This window comes from Ictalurus punctatus, chromosome 21 (assembly GCF_001660625.3).
Source record: "Ictalurus punctatus breed USDA103 chromosome 21, Coco_2.0, whole genome shotgun sequence".
NCBI classification, from domain to species: domain Eukaryota; kingdom Metazoa; phylum Chordata; class Actinopteri; order Siluriformes; family Ictaluridae; genus Ictalurus; species Ictalurus punctatus.
The window spans coordinates 4,334,817-4,352,074 of NC_030436.2; the positions used below are offsets into that span (position 1 = coordinate 4,334,817).

Below are 17,258 nucleotides of genomic sequence, written 5' to 3' on the forward strand. Positions count from 1 at the left end.
ATAAATGCATAAACCAGTGTTTCAGCATCTTTGAGGGTAATGAAGGGACGGAGGGGAGCAATGCAACGAAGGTGAAATAATTCAATTTTAGAAACGGCTTTTATGTGAGCTTCAAAAGGTAAGGGAAGGAACAAAGATGATGCCTACATTTTTTTTTCTTAAGTATTAGATGGTTTAATGAGAGTGCTATTAATGTCACAAGTAAGGTTATAAAAGATATTTTTAATAAGTGTTGGTGTTCCGATAATAATTATCTCAGTTTTGTCCATGTTAAGACATCCTTTTATTTCATTATTACACCTGCTGATGGTGGACTGGTCTGGGGAGTGGGAGCAGATCTACAAGCTGTATAGATTTGAATGTCATCAGCATAACAGTCGTAACTGAAACTATGGCAGTGAATAAGCTGGCCCATAAGTTATATAACTTACACACCCATTTTATTTTTATTTTTATTTATATATATATATATATATATAAAAATAAAATATAATGAATAGCAGAGGTCCAAGAACCGATCCCCGAGGGACACCTAATTTTAAAAGATAGACTTATAAACCTGCATAGAAATGTAAACTGTACATTCATGAGATAAGAAGCAAGCCAAGAAAGAGCAGCACCCACGACACCAATATCCGAGAGGCGGGAGAGAAGTAAGTCATGACGGACAGTATCAAAAGCAGAACTAACAGAGTAATAGAAGGAGAGAACTGGAGCTGCTAGAAAGTAATAGGTCATTGACAACCCTTACGAGGGCAGTGTCGGTACTACGTAGAGGACGAAAGCCAGATTGAAAGGGGTCAAAGAGATTATTTTGTACTATGGATTTATGGAAGTTATTTATATAGGTAATTATGTAAATAACTTGAGTTGTCATTGTGAGAAAGCAATAATTTCATGGTTCCAGCAGGATTTTGGGCCTAGAACTGAACCAATTCTGCAAACTTGAGACAATTTGTCAGAGAAACTGTGCCTATATACTTGGCTCCAGCTTTGCCCTACCAAGTCTTACAACCTTATTTGCACTAGTATGGCACAAATATTTACTCTTATTGCTTAATATTTACTAATATTGCTCTCTAAATGTTTGTTTCATAGAATCCTATGTGACATGGCTCTCACTACGTACCCTTAATGTATAAAACATTTTAATGTTTATTCTTGTGCTCCAACGGTCACTGAACTGCGCTGTTAATATTCACCAGTAGTTGTCTCCTGGCATTTGACGCCTAAAGGTTTTTTTTTTTTTTTTAAATAATAAATTATTTTGAAAGGGAAAAATCTGTCATTTCTGTTTAATAAAAGAGAATTTTGCATAAAGTCTTCACAAGACTACACTTCTAGCAATAAAGGACACTTCTTCCCAAAGAGGATATAAATAAGTGACGTCTCCATGATTAAGTGGTGTCTATTATTTAATTTCCGCTTAATATTAGAACATAATACACAAAGACTGGTTTTACCCATTGGTAATAAATATCCCTTTTATCACAAAAGGCATCTTGTAGATACACACAAGACATCCACTGGTTAACTGGTTGAGACCCATCATGTAACAGAAAGACCATTATACACTTCTGAGAATCTTAACTACTCTTAGTACATCCATTCTGGTTTATTATTTGGTGGCTCGGGGAAAGACAATGGTTTTTAGGGCCAAGTTTCCTGAAAGCGTGTGTGAAAAAAAAAAACAGTTTTGCTGCCTACTACACATTCAATGTTTTTTTCACTGCAAAGATGATGTCTTTGATTTGTGGTACGCTGTTGTCCTCCAGAATCTTTGCGTATGGCATGGGGATGTCCACTCCGGTAACTCGGACAGCAGGGGCATCCAGGTAGTTGAACGCAGGACCTACGGTTATAAAAAAAAAAGTATAGAGGACAACTTATCAGAACAGATGAGTGGAGTTGAACAGGTGGACATTTCAGTCTTTTCAGTTTTTAACAGAGCTGTTCCATTGCAAAAGTAAAACACTCATTAATGATAATGACAAAACAGAGCAAATAGCCTTTAGCATGTAAACGAAGAACCAGCCATTATCAATAGCAAATTCTGTAAAATGTTTACCATTTGTTATAGCTAAACAATGAATACATGTTGGCTTGGATGGCTCAGATAAGTGGAATATAATTGGTGCCATATGGAGCAGAGCAATTGAAATATAATTTTTTTAAAAATGTAAAAAAAAAAAAAATAAAAAAAAATACAGAATGGTTACCCTCCATGATTCTGGCACAAATCTCAGCACCAACTCCAAACTGGGGCCAGCCTCCCTCAACCGTCACCAAATGGTTGGTTTTAATCACGCTGGTTTCGATAGTTTCTACATCGAGGGGTCTGATGGTGCGCAGGTTTACCACCTGTATATCAGGATCAAATAAACAAAACTAAGACAACACTATCAACAACAAGAAAATACAGAATACTATCCCTGGTATTTCGGTGTGTTCTAATCGTGAGAATTACATGATTAATTAATTAAATTACACGAGCTTCCTCATTGGCCCCAACTATACCTGGTCATTTTATGCGTCTCGTATCTGGGTTGTATACTGAAAAAAAATTATCCAAATGCATTTACACTTGTGGGAGCTTCTAATCTGATAGCTTTATCACACATAAGACACAAATCTGCTTTTTTAAAACACTGAGAACTTAGTGGCTCTGTTGTATTTAGCTGAATATGAGCAGATAATATAACTCTATACACTTCACAATTCATCCTGATGCTTTTATCAGAAGTCACATCAATAAATACAAGGAAACCAGTTCAGATCATGAGCAGTTCTGACCTGCCTCCATACTCTTCTCCTCCCTTTATTCTGCAACAAGTTGATCTTTGTCTCATCCGTTGTTCCAGAACTGTACAGATTTATTTTTTTTTATTTTTCTGGCAAACTATATTCTGGTCTTCCTGTTTTTGAGGCTTACCAAGAGTTTACATTCTTGTGGTAAACCCTCTGTATTTACTCTGGTGAACACTTCTCTTGACTCTTACACAGATAAGCCAACCTCCTGGAGGGTGTACTTGATCTGGCCAACTTTTGAGAATAGTTTTTTTTTTCCTTCAGCAGGGAAATAATTCAGTCATCCAACACAATTGTTTTCTGTGGTCTTTCAGGCCTTTTGGTGTTCCAGAGCTCACACCAGTGTTTTCTATCTTTTTAACACCTAATATTATTTTCACTATCTCTCTGATGGGTTTGTTTACTGGCAGTGACCGCTCTTTTGACATCATATAACAGCAAAAGGTTCCCAAATGCCACATAATTATTAAAAATAATTAGTGGTTGTTTAAAAAAAAAAAAAAATAAAAAATAAAAAAAAAAGATGAACAGTTTTCAACATGGCACTCTTCCTGTGACTGGTGCCATAGGATGTTACTGGGCAAGACCTCTAAACCAACTACATGTTGTTGAAAAAGTTCTACATAAGTGTTGATTTGATTGAACAGGGTTTGCAGTAATCAGGCCTGATTGTGTCTAGTCCAGCTGAACCCCATTATGAATGTAGTTTCATAGATTTGGGGAATTACTAACTATGGGGGCAAATACATTTTCACACAGGCCTAGATGGTATTGGATAACTTTTTTGCTTAAATAAATGATATTATCAATTAAAAACTGTTTTGTGTTTAAATCAAGCTGCCTTTGTTTTATCTCAGATTTTGTTTTAATTTCAGAAACAAAATGAGATGTACACAAAAACAGAAGAAATCTGTTTTTGAAAAACTTTTTCACAGCATTGCATACTCATTTGATTACTCCATGATGCATGAGGAGGTCATGAACCAGTTAGCTTATACTGTAATCTATTGGGAGAGGTTTTGATTGGCAAATGTGGCTTATAGAGACTGATGCATTTTGACTTGTATAATATCTAGCTAAAACTTGCATCTTACCTCACACTCAATCCCCTCTTTGGCCAGAACAGCAGCAGCATCAAGACAATAACCAACCATTCGGGAATGTGAGGTGAGAGTGATGTGACTTCCTGATGGAAACACAGTCATAAGCCACAAAATGATTCATTCATTTGCCATTCATTGTGAGATTTGTCTGATAAACATTTGAGTTGTCTCTTGTCTTTGAGTCTCTCCTACCTGATCGTTCAACTTTTGCCTTTCCAATGGGGATGGTGAAGTCTTTGGACAGTGCTTCCGCAGACAATTCAAAGGCCATGCCATACATCAGCTCATTTTCCAGCATCACCACTGTGTGACATAAGAGAGGACAAAATTGGAATATATTGACTGTCTATAGACATACATTTACATTAAAGATTTTTAGAGAAAACATTTTGAGCGAATCAGACTTTCGTTATTTGTTAGCTACATTCGTGTCATAGGCCCAGTTCAAAACTAAAATAAATGCATTAGCTGATTGACTACCATTTGAACCAAGTGGACAATTGTGTGCATTGGTCACCTTTAACAGGTAGACTCTAGACCAGAGGTTCTCAACCTTTTGTATCTAAAGCCCCCCCTCCCATCATATTGGAGGAGACCGGGTACAGTTATCTATTCTATTTTAAAAAAAAAAAAAAAAAAAAGGAAAAAAGAAAGAAAAGAAAAAAAGACAAAAAAAAACACTAATCTATAATCTGTTTTTGATAGATAGATTTTTTTTTTTCCTTTTTTACTTTAATTACTTTTCATAACTTTTATGATTTTTTAAAATAACATGACTTTTATAAAACTATATAACAGACAGGTATGGAACATGAATGACCAAAAATGTTTGTGAACACTAACTACTTTGAACAAGAGAGCTAGGCTGTAATAACATGGACTATTTTATACATGTTGCATTCCATTCGTCTTGCATTCTACAAACATTCACATATGAATGATATAAATTGGGACAAAGGGCACGTCTTGTTATCCATGACATTGTTAAATCTCCGGGTCTCAGACTCTCACTGAACAGAGCAGACGCAGAGAGAGGTGTGAGTGCAGCGCGAAAGCAAGACCTCGCGCTTACAGGACAGTACTAATGACATTTGGAAAGTTGCTAAGGTTTGTCCAAAAAGTCGCTAGATTTGTCGCTAGGCACTTTTTCTTTTTTCCAAAAAAGTTGCTAAAGGGGTCTGAAAAGTCACTAAGTTGGTGATACTGGTCTGCACTGACAGCTAGATAAAAGGCAGGCTAAGCTCCGCCTCTCCCAAGCAAAAAGAAAATACAGAGGGAGAGGGAATGCGGGGTTTTTCATTTACGCACATTCTATTTGAAAAGCAATAAAATACACAAGAACCCAAATGATACCCTGTCTGTGTTTTTTCTTGAAAACAATTTGCACCCCATTCCGATCTCTCCCTGGTTGAGAACCACTGCTCTAGACTATGCTTTACCCAAAGCAATTTTATTCATAGTCTAATAAAAATCCTTACAAATTAAGAGAGATAAAAAGGTACTGTTAACTTTTGGGAAAGTCAGAGAAGCAAATAAGTAAAGGTTAAAATGGCCTCCAAATGGTTCTACAGTGAATGTTTTGCTCACTTTGGCTTTTTAGCAAGCACACTATTATGTCACATTTAAACACATTAAAATGCTGACCAGACAACAAAGTTAACAAACAAAGACATGATGCCATGAAGTTTTGCCAAGGACACCAATAAAATAGGCTTTTATAAAACTGTAGTGAGAGTTTGGCCAGACAGTAGATTTAACATTATTCTAAAGAACTGTGGGATCTGGGATCTTTGTAATGTTAATAAACAGATTTATGGCCTTTGGGATTATAAATAAATAAATAAATAAATAAATGGAAAATATCCAGCTTGGTCTAACCTCCCAGCTACACAGCACTGTCTACTAAGTGCAGAGGCTTGGGGGAAAATATGAGTATCTGCTACTAATGCAACATCTTAGACTGTTTCAAGAAAACAACACAACAGCAAAACAATGAGAAAATCTTAAAACATTTATTCATCAGTTTAATCAAGTAACAGGAAAGCAGGAAAATCCTAGTCACTAGCTTGACATGCTCAGACGGTGTTTTAGCGGCTGCTCAGAACAAGCTGAATATTTTAGGGCAATGTTTATCAAATTTGTGCATCTTTTATTTTTCTGTAATACTTGTAATAGCCCATCTTACCTGGATTATCATCACGAATGGCTGATTTAAGGAGCCCCCTGGCGTCCTCTGCATTCCAGGGACTTACGACCTTTAACCCGGGACAGTGGCCATACCAGGCAGCGAAACACTGCGAGTGCTGAGCTGCTACTCCTGCAGACGCACCGTTGGGGCCTCGGAACACAATGGGCACAGGCTGCAGACCGGCTGACATGTAGTACGTCTTGGCTGCAGAATTGATGACCTGGTCGATGGCTTGCATGGAGAAATTGAAGGTCATGAACTCACAGATGGGCCTCAGGCCAGCCTGAAAACGTAACCAAAATTAAACATTAGTCAGTTATTCCCTTTTTATTTTTTTATAAGGTTCTAGGCAGAAGAGTTGATAAGGACATGATGGATCACAAACACTGGCTAGATCTTTTCATAATCTCCAGACATTCCCAAAATTCATAGCATTTTTGCTGATAGCAGGTGATACAAAATGTCTAAAACCTTATTACTATATAAAGAGGAAAGTAAAAATGCAAACCCACCATGGCTGCACCAACAGCAATGCCAGCAAAGCCCATCTAAAAAACAAAAACAAACAAATAATCCCACATTATAAGGATTATAATTTTTCAGTTCTGTTTAAGTGACATAGCAGACTCTGACTAGCTAACCCAACTTTCAAGTGTCAGTGCTATACTGTAATTCTAATTCCAGAGTCATTAACAATGTGGCAATCAGGGGAAGCATGGAGGTCAAACCCAAAAATTCTACGTATGGCTATTTTTGACCACTCTTCCATGCAATATTCATTCAGTTGCAAGATGTTTGAGGGTTTTCTTGCACGTCCTATCTATTTCACAACATTTCAATGGGATTCAAATCCAGGCTTCAACTAAGCCATTCCATAGCCCTCCATTTCTTCTTTTTGAGTGGATTTGCTAGTGTGCTTAGGATCATTATCCTGTTGAAAGACCCACTTTCGGTTCAACTTTCGGAAAGATGGCCTCACATTATCATCAAGCACTATTTGATATGATGCAGAATTCATAGTTGAATCAATGAATGAAAGCTGTCCAGTCCTTGAAGCAGTGAAGGAACCCCAAACTATAACATTTCCTCCACAGTGCTTCACAGTTGGTATGAGATGCTTCTCCTGAAAAGCTGTCCTTGATCTGTGCCAGACAACACTATTTGATTCGTCTGTCCAGAGCACATTATTCCAAAACGCCTGGTCTTTGCCTATGCGCTGATTGGCAAACTGTAGTCTTGAAAAGGCTTGTTCCTGGCACACCTCCAATCTTTATGATTGTTAAAGCATGCACTTTGACACCAACAGTTGCAAGACAAACGATCAGATCCTGTGATGAAATTTTAGGGTTCTTGGAGACTTCTTTTTGCATCAGACGGTCTGCTCTTGGGCTGAATTTGCTGTGACGGGCAGTCCTAGACAAATTGGCAGTCTTTTGAAATCTGCGCACTTGTAGATTATTTTCCATACAGTGGAATGATGCATTTCAAATCATCTGGAGATCTTTTTAAATCCCTTGCCAGACTCCACAACCTTTTTTCTGAATGCCATTTGAAGGTGTGATAAATGTAGGGGGTGTACTTACTTTTGCCATGTGACTGATCTGTTTTTGGCTCATTTAAAATTGTGAAAATTACTATGCCAAGTTTGTGTCATTTCATAGAGTATCAACTTTATTAATAGGCACGGTTTCAAAGTGGATCAAATGTTTGCTTGTCCAAATGTGTCAAAAAAAAACAATTTCCATGGAGTGTACTTACTTTTTCACATTACTGCATATTATCAGTTATACTTGTTTTTGCATGTACCTGCCCATGATATAAACAAACAATTTGCCACATCCAATACTTTTCTGTTCATTGTGGGGGGGGTTAACTTTAGATTTCAACTGCTCTGGTGTTTGCAAAAATCATGCTGGGACTTGCTGGGAAATTAGTAAATGACTCAGTCAAATTCTGCTCACCTCTGAAATGGGTGTGTCAATGATGCGTTTATCGCCATACTTCTTCCAAAGACCTCTGCTCACCTGTATGAAATATGGACACGGTACAATACCAAAACACCAAATGACTAATAACACAAAGTACAAAAGACTATTTTAGCTTAATGAGCAGAAAGTCTCAACACCACCACATTTGCTGACCTTGTAAGCACCATCGTACTGCGCAACTTCTTCACCAAGCAGGAACACACGCTCATCCCTCTCCAGCTCTTCGTCCATAGCCTGGTTAAGAGCATCTCTCACCGTCACCTGCAATAAATAACAACATGCATGAATTTTAGTGTTTGGAGTTGTTGTTAATTCCCCCCCCCAAAAGAGCATTTGTTAGTTCAGGTTGTTAGGTTATGCTACAACAGGAAAGGGCATTTGCTCCCACAAGTTCCCAAACTGTTCCCACAAAGTTGAAGGGGCCCAAACTCTGAAAAAGACCATTACCCCTCCTTCACCAAAGTTTACTGTTGGCACAATGCATTCCAGTATGTAGTGTTCTCCTGGCATCCACCAAACTCAGATTCATCTGCCAAACTGCCAGATAGTGAAGCGTGATTCCTCACTGTAGAGAGCACATTTCCACTGTTCCAGAGTCCAGTGGTGGTGTGATTTACACCACTCCAGCCAAGGCTTTGCATTACGCAGAGATCTTAGGCTTGTGTGCAGCTGCTTGGCCATGGAAATCTATTACCTGAAGCTACCGATGCACAGTTCTCGTACTGATATTTCTGCCAGAGGCAGTTTGGTGCTTTGTACTGAGTGACACACCCGATGGCAAACGATTTTTAAGTGTTGCACTCGGTGTTCCTGCTACGTGATGTGTGGTCTATCGCTTTGTGGCCGAGCTGTTGTCGGTCCTAGACTTTTCTATTTAAACAACAGTAGCATTAGTTCACCAGGACAGACATTTCACAGACTTGTGGCAAAAGTGCCATCCTACGACCCTAAAACCAATCAATTATTTTACTCCATCGCTACCAGATATGAAATTTCAATTCCTGGCTCAAGACCAAATGGATTTCAATTTGACATACAGTATAGTACACTACGGGCAGAATAAGTAAGGGATAAAACACAACAGGGCATGCTTTTATAGGAAAATAATCCATGATGGGATGGTGTGATGCAGACAAAAATTAGGCCTGAGGTGAAGGTTATTTTCCTGTAACTGAAAGTCCTAAAGTGTTTTATTAATCTTCATCCCACGGTGATTTGCCGAGTGCAAATCTCTCTCTCTCTCTCTCTCGAAGTTAACAAAAAAATAAAAGGCAGCTTGATGTGTTGCTGAGAAATGGGAACGCACAAAGCCCTCTGTTCTCCGTTACAGAAAATTTCAATGCATCAGTGATTACACGTTTTTCTTTGTTAAATTACAACACTTTTTTAAATCTGTTTTTATCCATTATTAGGCATAGATTATGCAGAGCGCCCATCTCCATACAAGTCCCTGTCAATAACTTCTTCTATGGAAACAACATATTAGAACGAGTTCATTAATATAAACCTGATTTGAATTACGACAGACACTACCGTCAGAGCTGCGGTTACATAAGGTTTTTTCGAGCCATGCGTAACCACACTGAAGTGGAATATTTTCTTATAACAGCATGGCCTGAAGTGCATTACTGCCCTTATCCCACAGCAATTTGCAAAAAAACCCAATTCTTTTATGTTTTATTTATTGCTATGCAAACACGCTAGGGAAGGGCAATATGGACAAAATCTTATCTCAGGATACATTACGCTTTATCTAAAATTGATGAAAAAATTATCTATACATAATAATTGCATTCATTCATGACTGGTCTGCAGCATACAAATTATTTTTTCTGGTCGGTGTCTGATCTGTTATACCCAAATCAAGTCCAAACAACAGAAATACCTCCCTTAATAGGTACAAGTTCATCCTTTAGTTGGGCTGATGCCTGTTCTGTGTTGGAGTGTTGCGAGGAGTTTCACTCTGTTTCTATCGTCCTACGATATGTATAGCAATTAGGTATGTCACGAAAACCGATACGTTGGTACCAACTTAAAATGTGACTGTGGTTGTTTTTCTGCAGTAGCGTAGGTATCATTGGTAATGAAGGTACAGAGGTTGCAATTCTTCCGGAACTGATGGAGGCAGCAAATACGCGCAAGTGTTTTAGTCGGTCCACAAGTGGTAAAGAAGAAGGAGGATACCTACAAGCACACGGGAAACACTAAAGAAAATGGCGACAAGTTTAGCTCCACCCGACTCGTTGAGAGTTAAGGTGGTAGGAGTCAAATATGGAAATACATTTGAGGCGGATGACAACAAACATAATTGATGCGCTGAAGCTGGTGTGTAACTGATGCTATCGTTCAACAAAGTGAGGAAACACCTGGTATATGGTGAAGCACCTAAAAGACAGGCCCTATATTAAGTTTGTTTGAGGGAGCTGGCATTGTGGCTGTGAAACCAGCTAACGTTATGCTATATGTAATGTTTGCGATAGCCAGATAGCCTCTTTTCGCCAGTATCAGCCAGAGGGTGACATCCTCCAGGAGACTTTTTAATTTTATTTTTAAACCACACCATCGTATCGACTTTGGTATCTTGTACTTTTGGTGGTATCAGTACCGACTACTAGATTTTTGGTATCGTGACATCCCTAATTGCAATATCACATCCATATAACGTGCAGAGCTTTTTAACTGTTTATACGTACATTTAATGTTGAGAAATGAAAACCTGTGAAACAAGTTCATGAGACAAAAACCCAACAGTCCTGAACACTCTCCCGTTGGGAAACGTAAGTTACTGTTACAACAGGCTGACAACAGACACTCCTTCCATAACAGTTACATAAATGTCTCCAGAAACAAAGCATGACCATTTCAATAATTAAATGTCTTCTATGTTATAGGACATACTTTGTAGAATCCATTTATTAGGCTTAAATTATGTGGCACGTCCACCGTACAAGTCCCTGTGAATTATTAGCTACTATAAAATATATATAGTGACATAATAACATATAATGATTGCATTAGATAAACCTGTGATTGGAAAAAGTGCTGGCATTGCCATCTGAGCTGCTGTTAAAGAAAATGAATCCGCATGTTCACAATCGAGAAATCAGACGCACTGTCATATAAAAGCTATTAATAACATTAATAGACTGCTTCTCAAACTGATGCTGAAGAAGCATCAGAAAATGCATCCCTATGTCTCAACTGGCATACTATCCATACTAAACAATATCCGAGACGAGAATTAGTGTGTCCCAAATTGCAGTACATTGAAACGAGTATCCCGAAAGGTACCTAGTCTGGTCTAGTATTTCCGGTAAATTCTCAAAGTGTGGACCCCTGGACACTTTTTCAGCCAATATCGCCCTCAACCAGTTTTGTCACGGTTTGCTTCGCCGAATTCAAGGATGCATTTTAGAGAGATGTAAATGAAACAAGGAAATATAAATCACGGGAACGATAAATTAAAATATATAAAGTTTAAATTATATAAAGAATAACGAAGGAAGAAGAGCTGAAACGTAAGGGGGAGGTTATTTATGGTGACATTGTTCTCTTTCGTTACACAACGTGTTAGTACGTCCCAGTACTTGCAAAGTCTTTTAATAAATACACACTCAAAAGTATGTATTTCTCCTTAATAAATAAGAGAGTACATACTTTTAGAGCATAGTACAAGTATGCCAATTGGGACGCAGGGAATATTTCTGGACTCCTCCCAGCTCCCAACACACCTCAACCAGGTAGTCAGCATTTCTGGTTGCTTTGTTTGGTGACTGCGGAAGTCTCTCAGGAACTGGAATAAAGTTGCCTTGACGTTGGACGTTCGATATTCGCAGATATGCGGAAATTAAGGGACCATCTCTAAAGTTACATACGACATTGTTATACACGATTCTAACTTCAATAGCATTTGAAGGGGATGACTTACAGTCATACAACCAACTGGAAAGTGTTCATCTAGGTGTCAGGTATTTTAGATACACCTTTTAGATTTTTGATATTTATCAAAATAAACTATTAAATCACATTTAAATTAGACATGAATTTCACTGCAGAATGGGCCCATACACAAAACATACCATTATTTAAAACTCAATAGCATTTGAAGGGAATGATGTACAGTCACAAAACGAACAAGAGCAGCAATGGGCCAAGAGATCATAAACTCAAAGACCAGCAAAACATAGTTCAAAGTATTTTGATCCACCAGAAGCAAACAAACACAAACATCTGAGGATCATTCAGAGGACACATCAGCCCAGGTATTATACAGTTCTCAATCATGTCATAAAGCTTTTGTTCACATTAATTCATACCACCTTTTATATTATATTCAAATATCCCATTGCAGGTCCAAGCTCTGTGGTCTAAGAAACCATGTGAGAGTCATTTCCGTCACACAGTCAAAGGTCAATAAAAAGGTCTAATATCCTGCATCATTCAGAGCTGAAAACACTCCAGCCACATAAATGGCTGGTGGGGGAGGTAAGAAAAAATTATTCATCCCTTTGGGAAATGCATTGCTCTTATGACGATTGAAAAACAATCTGTGAACATAGAGGAATATATTAACTTACGTAAAAATGACAATGTTAATCCATTGTTGAGTATATCAAATAAATGTTAATGAAACACTGGATGAGGTAACTATAATTTATTTTTTATCTTTTGTTCTTAGACAATCCAATGCTATTTTCAAGTGGTGGCGACAATTTTACTTATTAACTTTTACTATAAGTACCAAGCAATTCACAATAATTGTTAAGTGTAAAGTGAGTGAGATATCTAAAAGACAATAATTATCATATACTACATATATAGGAAATTAGTAGTAATAATGTTTTAATGCTTAATGTTATCCTGTCAATCATTTTGATTCGCTTAACAGACTTTTTTCCCCAAACATTTTGTGTTTTAAGCACTAAAGGAAAATGGATAATGTTGCCTTTCAAATAATGTCATTGAATTTATATTGTATTTATATATACACATTCGTTTAAATTGACTAACAAAGTGGGTCTCTTAAACAAACAAACAAACAAATAAATAAATAAATAAAAGATTCACAACATTTATTGTCTGGATTTTGAACTAACATTTGGTAAAGATATGGTTAAAAAGATGAACCTTAAAGTAGTTTAAATCACAAGAATGTGTTTTTATTGTTTTTGGGGACTTTTTTGCTTTATTGGGGTAGGGATAGTAGAGAATTGACAAGGCAATATAGGATAGAAGAGTGGGTGTGATCGGGAATATACCCTATGAGCTGGGAAACAAACCCTTCATGGTAAGAGAGAAGCAATTGATTGGTCACCTTTCTCTACATTTTGACTCAACAAAGATTTAACAAATAAATAGGTTTTTACATGAAGAATTTTCAGGATTTTCTTTATTTACACTGCCTAGAGAGTACTTCAAGATGAGAAGAAACTGTCTCAGTAAATGTGACTGGGTGGACATAAAATGGAATGGAGGACACATGAACCATTCCACACAATAGGACTGGTACAGCTTTGGAGTGTTTATCATGCAGTTTGGATTTCCTCATTAAATTGTACGACAAAGAAAAACAAAGAGTTTATCTTATAATAAACTCTGACACAGTTCTTATGAATTTGTGGAGCAGAATGTTGATTTACTTCAGTCTTGTAAGAACCCTGGAGTGTACCTAGACAACAAACCAGAATGGAGTGGGTAAATTGAGGCTACACAGAGGAAGCGTCAGAGCAAACTGTACTTTATGTGGAGGCTCAGGCTCATCAAGGTTTGTTCAATGTAGATTATGCAAATAGTGTATTGAATATGATTAATGGATTTAGATGCATGTGTTTTGTTTGTTTGTATGTATGGTTGCTGTGGTGAAAATCTCCCATGGACAATAAAAAAAAAACATTACCTTATCTTATCTTATGCAGATGGCAAAAGAAGTTGTTGGTGCATTTCCAAATATCTCTTGCCATCTAACTATAAACTCATCCAAGGAGCACATGGAACATCTGTGACTGACAATGGCAAAGGAACTTCTGAAAGCCTCAGGTAATTTATTACTTGTACAAAAACGCCCGTCATTTAGACTATGGTACAAAGTATAGATTTTTATCACAGAGAAACCACACATGTTGTAACATCATACTAAGTAGTAGTATTAAGTAGTAGATATATGGTAATGCTATTTACAGTATGTACCTTTTACCAACAGAGCTAACATATAACTGCATGTTTTCAGTATTCAAGAGGGGACATTACTGCTCATTATGTGCTGCCTCAAAATCCCCGGGTGGTGGTGCAAAAACATTTTAGGTGAGTAATGTAGCAATGGTTATAACATTTTTATGGGCACACCATTTTGTTTACAAGTGTGTGTTGTGTGTGTTTGTGTGTGTGTGTAAGAGAGTGAGTGAATGAAAGAGAGAGACTGAGAGAGAAGCTAATTGATTACCGAGCAATTTGATAAGATTACTATGATCCTTTTTCAGATTGAATGTCATTGCTGCAAGAGGTGGTTTCATGTGGCATGCCTTTCTATGTCAGAGAAGCAGTTCAAAAGGGCTCAAAAGGTTGACTGGAAGTGCTGCCTATGTAAATCATTTTGAATTCCTTTGGCACCCATCCACAATTTAAACAAGCACATAAATAAAAAAAATTTTAAAAAAGAAAAAAATATTTGAAATATTAAAACATTCGTGGATCATCATCATTTCTTTTAATTATTTTATTAAAAGGACATCTATTTTTTGAAGAAAACCATTCAATCTAGTACAGGTCATTTTAACCCCTTTTATGCATTCGTGAAGGTTTTTTTTGGTTCATGCATTGTAGGGTTAAATATCAATGATCTAAACGGTGTTTCTCATACCTGACACCTGGATGAACACTTTCCAGTTGGTTTTGTGACTGTAGGTCATTCCCTTCAAATGCTATTGAAGTTAGAAACGTGTTTAACAACGTTGTATGTATCTTTAGAGACAGTCCCTTAATTTCCGCATATCCGCGAATATCGAAGTCTCTCAGGAGAGGACTGATTTGGGATTCACACAGACTGTACAGATTATAGGGGTTACACTGGATAAACCTCCATGTCAGCTATTTATCTACACTACCAAGTCAACTTGACATGCAGTAGGCACTAACTGGAGCTGTTTATCTATACTTTATTATAGGGAAATATCTGGCATGGAAATTCAAATTATTGTAAATACATATAATACGAAATATGAACAAATGTAACATGACTGCGTTGCTATCGATTGCTAAACGGTAATGAAGGTTAGAGCATCAATGCTAACCTGCACAGCAGCAGACGGCGTCCTGTGAAACTCCCTCCGGAGAACGACTGAAACGGCATTCTGTAAACAACAACACGGATAACATTAAAACCGCCTTCATTGACTTTATTACAATAATAATAATAATTGTTGTTATTATTATTATTATTCATATTTTAAATAATCCGTGTAACTAACCTTCCCAGAGCGAATAAAACACCTCAGCGACGCCATCTTTCTTTTTAGACTGTCCCACTGTCCTCTATTTGGAGGCGGGGCTGTCAAATTCTGTTATCCAATGAAAAGTGGGTTGTTCAATAAGAACCAATCAGACGTTTAAAGGCGTAGCAGGTGATGTCGTAATATCCAATGAGAAGGTTGTTTGCTTAATAAGAACCATTCAGAGAGACGTTTGGAAAATGTCGGAAGTAAACCGGAAGCCGTACGTCACGCCAAGGGCACTAGCCTCCTACGAAATAAGAAGCTCGTGCACGTTGATTTTGCATTTATTTATTTATTTATTTATTTATCTATCTATCTATCTATATATCTATCTATCTATTAAAAAAAAATTATGTTAAGTCGAGTCGAACGAATTTGTGTTTTATATTTAAAATGTGTGTAAAAATGTACAAAACATCAATTACACGCACCTACTTCAACCACAACCAGGTAAACAGTTATTTTGTATGAATTGGCTTTAATTATAATGACCGATATACAGTCAGGTCCATAAATATTCGGACACCGACAAAGTTATTATTGTTTAATCTATCTACCACAGTTTATTGGAGTTGAATTTATTCATGAACATGAGGACACAGTGCAGCCTTTTAGCTTTAAGATAAGGTTATTTACATCCAAATCAGGTGAACAGGGGGATGGTTGCCTCCAGTTTTCCCTTCAGCAAGTAACTTGGGCAATGCAGGACTTATCACTTCTTTGCCTTAAAAAAAAAAAGTCTTGGCTTGCTTACGAAGGATGCTTCAGGTCATTATCCATCTATACTGGAAAGTGCCATCCAATGAGTTTTGAAGCATTTAACTGAATCTGAGCAGATAATAGAGCCCTATACACTTCAGGATTCACCGTGCTGCTTTTGTCTGCAGTCACACCATCAAAAAATACAAGGAAACTGATTCCATTAACAGCCGTCCATGCACACAACATAAGGTCCGGTTGTATGCTTCAAATCCTGAGCAGTTCTTTCCCTTCTGCATACTCTCCCATCATTCATTCAAGTTGGCTTTTTTTTCTCATCTGTCCATAAGATTTTCCAAAACTGTACAGCTTTTTTCTTTTCTTTTGTGAACTCTAATCTGGTTTTCCTGTTTTTGAGTCTTACTTATGTTTTACATCTTGTGGTAAACCCTGTGTATATACTCTGGTGAAGGCTCCTCTTGATTGTTGACTTTGACACTCACCAGTGCATTCTTTCTTTTTAGGAATGTACCAGATAGTTGATTTGGCCACACCTAATGTATTTGCTGTCTCCCTGATGGGTTTGCATATACGTCACTACATTAAAAACCATGTGTGGAATTGAACCGGTAGTCCAAAAAAAAAAAAAAAAAGAAAATAGAGGAAATATGCACTATTACTCACTCCCGCCTTCCAAAAAGTTGTCATACAGTCCCCTCCAAAAGTATTTTGGCTGCACATTGAAGACATTTGGGTTTGAGATCAAAAGAGGAGTAGAAGACGATGGAGCAGAATTTCAGCTTTCATTTACTGTTATTTAAATCTAGATGTTTTAAACAACTTAGAACCTGGCACCATTTTTTCAAGTGATCAAAAATATCAGAACATGTGACTGATAGGTGTTTGATCTGGTTTGACCCCCTTGTGCAGCAATAACTGTTGATCAGTCCTGCATGATGGCTTGGAATAATTTTAGTCCATTCCT

General features: G+C 37.3%; 1 protein-coding gene across 1 annotated transcript; it reads right to left on the reverse strand.

Moving 5' to 3' along the window:
* Positions 1–1,457: 1,457 nt before the first annotated feature.
* On the reverse strand, positions 1,458–15,587 carry pdhb (pyruvate dehydrogenase E1 subunit beta). Its single transcript, NM_001201084.1, is given in 10 exon segments — positions 1,458–1,852; positions 2,220–2,361; positions 3,903–3,994; positions 4,104–4,214; positions 6,097–6,382; positions 6,612–6,647; positions 8,061–8,123; positions 8,241–8,348; positions 15,374–15,433; positions 15,551–15,587. Coding segments are annotated over 10 exon segments (1,080 nt in total). The 5' UTR covers position 15,587; the 3' UTR covers positions 1,458–1,706.
* Between the last annotated feature and the right edge of the window lie 1,671 nt (positions 15,588–17,258).